This window comes from Populus trichocarpa, chromosome 13 (genome assembly GCF_000002775.5).
Source record: "Populus trichocarpa isolate Nisqually-1 chromosome 13, P.trichocarpa_v4.1, whole genome shotgun sequence".
NCBI lineage: Eukaryota > Viridiplantae > Streptophyta > Magnoliopsida > Malpighiales > Salicaceae > Populus > Populus trichocarpa.
The window spans coordinates 4447311-4454067 of NC_037297.2; the positions used below are offsets into that span (position 1 = coordinate 4447311).

The window sequence follows — 6757 nt, forward strand, 5'->3', positions numbered from 1 at the left end:
GAACATAATTTTTTTTTTCCTTTTATCCTTGTGATTTCTTATGTTTTTTTTTCTACCAGGTCTTATGATTTGGATCGCGGATTTAGTGGATTAATCTAGGTTGGCTCATCTTTTATTCCTGGAGTTACAAATTTATAATACTAACTCAAATCGACTCAAGCCAGTTCTTTTTATCTTTTCTTTTACTCCATTTTACTCAACCATGTTTAATGAATTGAGAATTAAGTTATATTATTTGTTTTTATTAACGAAAATATTTTTTTTCATTATAATTTTTTTCTTAAAATTCGATCCACTTGTTATCATTTTTAATTTTTTTCATTATCTAATCAAAATAAAAACAAGATCTAATATGGTGTACAATTAAAGTCACATATTTCTTTTAAAACATGCTCGTGCTAGCTAAACATCAATTTTTAATGTGAAAAAAGGAAGAAGAAGAAGCCACCATCAGAGAGGGAATTATACCAATATTTGTCTGAAGCTTGATTCGCAATAGCTATGACTCGCAGCACGAAAGTTGGTCTTTCTTTGTTAAAATCAGCCACACCAATAATAAAATATTTTCTCAAGGAAGAGGATTATAATTTAACACTTGTCTTTATATTATGGTTCTGGAAATCAACGGTCCAAGTTAATACAAGCCACTAACAGAGAGGGTATAATAATGGACGGTGGATTCACATGGCATTGGCAATGCCTTTAGAGGGGATTGTACCTTATGCTTCTTGGTGCAGCACATGATGCCACTAATCATTGTTATTCCTGAAATGAACGGGTTTTAATTGACTGTTTGACTCTTCGATCGTGTAGTTTATATTATTTTTTATTTTAAAAAAATTATTTTTGATATTAACATATCAAAATATATAAAAATATTAATTTAAAATAAAAATAATAATATCTTTTTTAAAAAAATTTCAAATGTAAAAATAAATTAGCTATAAATAGAAATTTGATTATATTAAACCCTTAGATTCCCATTTCTATTTTCCCCCCTTTTGAGAAATTAAACCTATGATTTCTCTCCTCATGCTTCATTGATTTTATTTTTATTTTATTTTCCCAATCAACAGACACGTCTAGATCTTCAAACAAAAAAAGAAAGAAAAAGAAAAAGAAAAATAGCATTAATTATAGATTAAGAAGGAAAAAAAAAAACAGCTACGTACTTTATAGACAACTAAAATAAAACAGCTCATCATATTTAATGTTCTTGGGAAACCCATAATTCCTATTTAATATATCTTTGTTTGTCCCTCAAGAAAATATTTTCCTAAGAAAACCAAACAAGATCTTACCAGTTTTTCCCTTTTTTGACTCGAGTCATAAGGCATACTAATTAATTAAATAAACATGATATTCTTTTTTTCTTGTTTTTTTCTCCGATTCACAAAGGGTTTTAAATTATACAACTATTTGGACCATAAATAATGGCAGTAACCAGCAAGTAAAACCCGTAAACTATCCCATCAGGAAGACGACAACCCCAGAACCCTATATATACACAAACATGGCCCTTAGCCCTTGTCATTAACTACTTGTGTCGTGCACAAAAACCCTTGAAAAACCCTTTTAGGCTTCCCCTACTTTTGTAGTAAAAATCCCTCTGTTGTTGCTTTCTTCAAGGTTTTAACGAGAATGGAGAATATTTTGGGTGGTCAAAACTTGATGGTAGGGGAGGACACAAGGAATAGAAAGACTAAGATAGTATGCACGTTAGGGCCACAGTCAAGGTCTGTTGAGATGACTGAGAGGCTTTTGAGGGCTGGCATGAACGTTGCTCGCTTCAACTTCTCGCATGGAACTCATGCTTATCATCAGGAAACCCTTGATAATCTTGGGACTGCCATGAACAATACTGGCATTCTTTGTGCTGTCATGTTGGACACCAAGGTATATTTTCCTCTTTAATGCATTAGCGTCTGTTTATAGATTTTCTGTTTTCTTTTTTTTCCTTTGAATTCTGTGACTTTGTTCGTTTGCCATGATATCACTGATTCGATGTTATTAAACTTAGTTTAATTAGAAATTAACTAACGGCAATTCTGGATCCCCCAAGCATGCAGTTCGACGAACAAATTTTATTAATTTGCTCTAGATCAACTAGAAAATTCTTCGTTCAATTCATATTGTTTTTCCAGAAGAATTCCAAGAAAGATACAAAATATTATGTTTTTAATGGTTTGGGATTTGATTATTAAATATTAAGAAAAGCAATATAAGGTGCAAACACTCTTCTTTCTGTGGCCATCATCAATTTGTTGTGCTTCTATCTGTGGAAAATATTGATGTTCTCTTTAGGCCAACCCGGCCTGTCCCGGGTTGGCCTGTCCCGTGTATAGGCATAATTCCAAGTATAAACTTCCATTTGCTGTTGTTTTAGTACAATCAATGAATTATGGAAAGAGACAAGGGAATTAATGTTAAGTTCCACAGAATATAAGTTCTCTACTTTTCGAAGAATAAAATAAAATTGTTGGTCATGTACTGTGTAATTGCATATGGGGGATAGGCTGCCTAGGGAATCAACTTTGGTCTTGCATGGTATTGGATTTGGTTTGCAAATATTTTCTTCTTCCTTATGTGCTACCTTATTTTATTCTCAATGATGAGGGTTTCAAGTATGGCTTAAAGATCATGCTGAATTTTTCCATTTGTTTCGGAATTCTAGCTGCAACACAAGGAACTTGGCTAACTTTTAATGTTCTTAAATTGTGATATGCTCAGGGACCGGAAATTCGAACTGGATTCTTGAAGGATGGGAAGCCTGTACAACTCAAGCAGGGTCAAGAGATACTTATTTCTACTGATTATAGCTTAAAGGGTGATGAGAATATGATCTGCATGAGCTACAAAAAGCTGGCTGAAGATGTCCAGCCAGGGAGTGTTATTTTGTGTTCTGATGGCACAATTTCACTGACAGTGTTGGCTTGTGACAAGGAAGCAGGGTTGATCCGTTGTCGCTGTGAGAATTCCGCTGTTTTGGGTGAGAAGAAGAATGTCAATCTTCCTGGAGTTGTCGTTGATCTCCCTACCTTAACAGAGAAGGATAAGGAGGATATCCTGAAGTGGGGTGTCCCCAATAAGATTGACATCATCGCACTGTCCTTTGTTCGCAAAGGTTCAGACCTCACCGAGGTCAGAAAGCTGCTAGGTGATGATGGAAAGAACATCCTTCTCATGTCAAAGGTTCTAACTTTCTCTTTTAGAACTAAAAAGTGACTTCTTAAGATTGATACAGATTACTATGGTAACTCAGAAATGCCTACAAATTGACTCCACGCTATGAATAGCTAATATCGAGCTATAACGGATTTACAGTTTTGAAGCAAAAATATCTTCAAATTGACCTTTTGGTTCTGTATTTTGGCAGGTAGAAAACCAAGAAGGGGTTGCTAATTTTGATGACATTCTTGCAAATTCTGATGCATTTATGGTGGCACGAGGTGACCTGGGAATGGAAATTCCAATTGAGAAAATATTCCTAGCTCAAAAAGTGATGATACACAAGGCCAACATACAAGGAAAGCCTGTAGTGACTGCTACTCAGATGTTGGAATCCATGATCAAATCTCCAAGGCCGACTAGAGCTGAAGCTACAGATGTTGCCAATGCCGTTCTTGATGGTACTGATTGTGTGATGCTCAGTGGAGAAACTGCTGCTGGAGCCTACCCTGAGCTTGCTGTTCAAACCATGTCCAGAATATGCATGGAGGCAGAGAACTTCATAGATTATGGACATCTTTTCAAGGCAATCATGGTTACTGCTCCTATGCCTATGACCCCATTAGAAAGTATGGCTTCTTCAGCAGTCAGGACAGCAAACACCATCAAAGCAGCATTTATTTTAGTCCTGACCAAGGGTGGAACCACAGCAAAGTTGGTGTCTAAGTACCGACCAAGCATGCCAATTTTGTCAATGATTGTTCCAGAGATTCGAACTGATTTCTTTGAATGGTCATGCAGTGACGAAGCTCCAGCAAGACATAGCCTTATTTACAGGGGTCTTATGCCCGTTTTGAGCTCAGTGTCCGGAAAAGTTTATCATAGTGAGTCAACTGAAGAGACAATTGAGCAGGCCTTTCATTATGCAAAGATAAAGGGACTATGCAAGCCAGGAGACTCGGTTGTGGCATTGCACAAGATTGGCGCTGCTTCTGTGATCAAGATCTTGCAAGTGCAGCAGTGATCATATCGTGCACGGCTTCAATTGAAAGATTCCACAGATTTTGAGGCATTTAATTTTTTGTTAGTTGATCTCTAGTTTAACTGGTGTTGGATCAATGATAAATAATTGAATATTGGAAGAGTGCATCTTCACAATTTTGGCAATTTATTTTTTGCTCTGCTTACATGCCGTATGGGATCTGTTTTTTTCCATGTTCCATTAGTCTTTCTGCACCTTTAAATATTTTCTAAGCCCATTTAGTAGTAGAAAGGTTTAATCCCAGAGGCCAATGCAATGTTGAGTTGTTTAGTTCGGGCACCAATCCCACCGCAAGGAGAAAAGGTTCCATAAAGTATAGCAGTAACAAATTGGAAGACAGCAACAGAAGCAATCAATTTCTCAAACCATAAAGTTGTTTCTATACATGAAACGGTTTGCAGAAAACCATTTTGCTAAGATAAGATGGCAATACACTGAAGAAAGGCATGGAAACATATAAAAGAAGCACAAGTACGTTAGGAACACAAGTGTTCAAGTTTCATCGGAGTAGGAAGCACTTCCGCGCATGGTGGTTGATGATGGTGCTGATGAAGAACTCCCACCATTTTGAGATCCTGATAAAGGAAACAAACCATCAAAAGGCCATGGGATAGGGACCCAATACCTTCTCCCATTATTAATGATCCTAGCATCATTGCTCTCCGTTCTCTCTTCGTCACTTCTCGACTGGCTTACTCCAGTCGTGGAATCATCAGAGGGCATTAGGAACCTGCAAACTGGGCAGGAACTATGAAGTTCCAGCCATGGAACAATACACTCTCCATGAAATTTGTGTTTACATGGCATCTCCTTTGCTTCACATCCAATGTCGAACTCTTCCAAGCATACTGAACACTGCAAATTCTGCGTAATGGAAACTGTTGGCATTGCTTTAACTGCTTCTTTCTCTGCTGGAGGAGTCCCGTATCGGTTAGGACCACTCTCTGCCAAATGATGTAGCAATAAATCCACATCAGGTCCTATAAGATAGTCCTGGAAAGAAATTGACACGTTTTGACTCGGGTTTTCTGGTTGGTTCATATTATCAGGACTGTGAAGAATTATTGCCTCTTCATTGAAAGGATTGACCAAAATCACACTACTGCTACTACTACTGCCGCCGCTGCTCTCCCTGTCATTTTCAGGATTCTCTGACCTCAAATGAAGATCTTGAAGTAAGCGTTGGACTGAAGATGTGCTTAGTCTACCTCTTCTTCGAAGTAAGGACTCAAAGTCTAGCTCATCATCTTCATCTTGGGAACTGGTACTGCTAATATGTTCTTGAGCTATTCTACGTGAACCAGAAGTGCCTAAGCCACCCATAAGGTCCAGCAAGAATGTATCCCAAAGAGAGAATGCATGTTCTGATCCTAAATCAAAGATATTGTTATTGACTTCTCTCACGCTGCCCATCTCTTCCAGAAAACCACTCTCACAGAATGGGCATTTAATCTCAGCTTCCGTTACCGGGTTCACCATCTGAGAACACATGTGACACCAATACTGATCCACCATTTCATCTTCCATCTCCCTTTATCTACACAACAGCCAAATAAACCAAACAATGAATCAAAAGAAATAGGGAGAAGAATCAAGCAACAAAGAAAACAGAACCTACTCAAAACAACTTGTTAGAATCTCCAGGACATAGAACCGTATGTACTTATCAAGAGCACTTGCTTGTTTATGACATCATGCATACATATCTAGTAAGTAGAACTCTTGATGGATCCAAGGAAGGGGGTATAACTCTTGATGAAAATATGATGTGCCACAGATTGAACCATTGGGCACTACCAAAAATTGAATCTGCCTCTATTATTTAAGATTGTGAAAAAAATGATTTATATTTCATATAACCTCTTCACAGTGTACACGAATTTTTCAGAATAAACAGAGAGTGAAACAACTCGCTATTCTTTCATGTCATGAAAGCAGAATAGATAATTGTTCCTCGAGACTGAAAAAATCCTACTCCAAAATCCTGTCAAAGGCATGCATGAAAAGAACTACGAAGTAAGCTGTCAAATCTCTATAAAATTAAGACAAAAAATCAAATCTAGAACTCCATTGAACATTATCAAAGATTGAAAATGAGAGCGGAAGAGTAGGGTGAAAAAAAGACGGCCTTCCTCGTTTTAGCAAAGGGTGAGATATAAGAATGTTCTGTACCTTATCGATGAAGAAATATGGAAGTTTCTTACACGCTAACAAGCATTGTCACAAGGAGATGGCAGCTGGTTATATATTAATCTTCCGGTAGTTGTCATCTGATACAACAATCTTTGAGGTAGCACTGCAGCTTGGTTTGTGTGTACACACTACCATCCTTCAACTCATTCTCAAGCCTAGCAACTTATCAACAAATTAACTACAGAAACAAGAGTGGACAGATAAAAGTAAGATTGCTTCTGTGCACCTTGTGGATAGAGGAAGTGGGTGTTGATTTTTATCTTAATGATTTGATGTTCGTTGGAAAATAATGAAGCTAGCTGGTTGGTAGAGAGAAAGAAGAGAAAAAAGCAATGGTGCTCTCTCTTTTTATCG

General features: G+C 37.2%; 2 protein-coding genes across 3 annotated transcripts; one reads left to right on the top strand and one right to left on the bottom strand.

Annotated features, from left to right (window-relative positions):
• The first annotated feature begins 1488 nt into the window (after nt 1–1488).
• LOC7489681 (pyruvate kinase, cytosolic isozyme) lies at nt 1489–4335 on the top strand. The gene is made up of 3 exons (XM_002319137.4): nt 1489–1896; nt 2731–3192; nt 3377–4335. The coding sequence occupies exons 1-3, from the start codon at nt 1642–1644 to the stop codon at nt 4190–4192; spliced, it is 1533 nt and encodes a 510-aa protein (XP_002319173.2). The 5' UTR covers nt 1489–1641; the 3' UTR covers nt 4193–4335.
• Nucleotides 4336–4544: 209 nt separating this feature from the next.
• LOC7489682 (E3 ubiquitin-protein ligase SIRP1) lies at nt 4545–6757 on the bottom strand. Of its 2 annotated transcripts, none has more exons than XM_024583912.2 (2): nt 5829–6757; nt 4545–5747 (listed from the first exon to the last, which is right to left on the bottom strand). In XM_024583912.2, the coding sequence occupies exon 2, from the start codon at nt 5735–5737 to the stop codon at nt 4703–4705; it is 1035 nt and encodes a 344-aa protein (XP_024439680.1). In that variant the 5' UTR covers nt 5738–5747; nt 5829–6757; the 3' UTR covers nt 4545–4702. The 2 variants fall into 2 exon arrangements, with proteins under 2 accessions (XP_024439680.1, XP_002319703.1); XM_002319667.4 differs by having other exon boundaries at nt 6383–6756.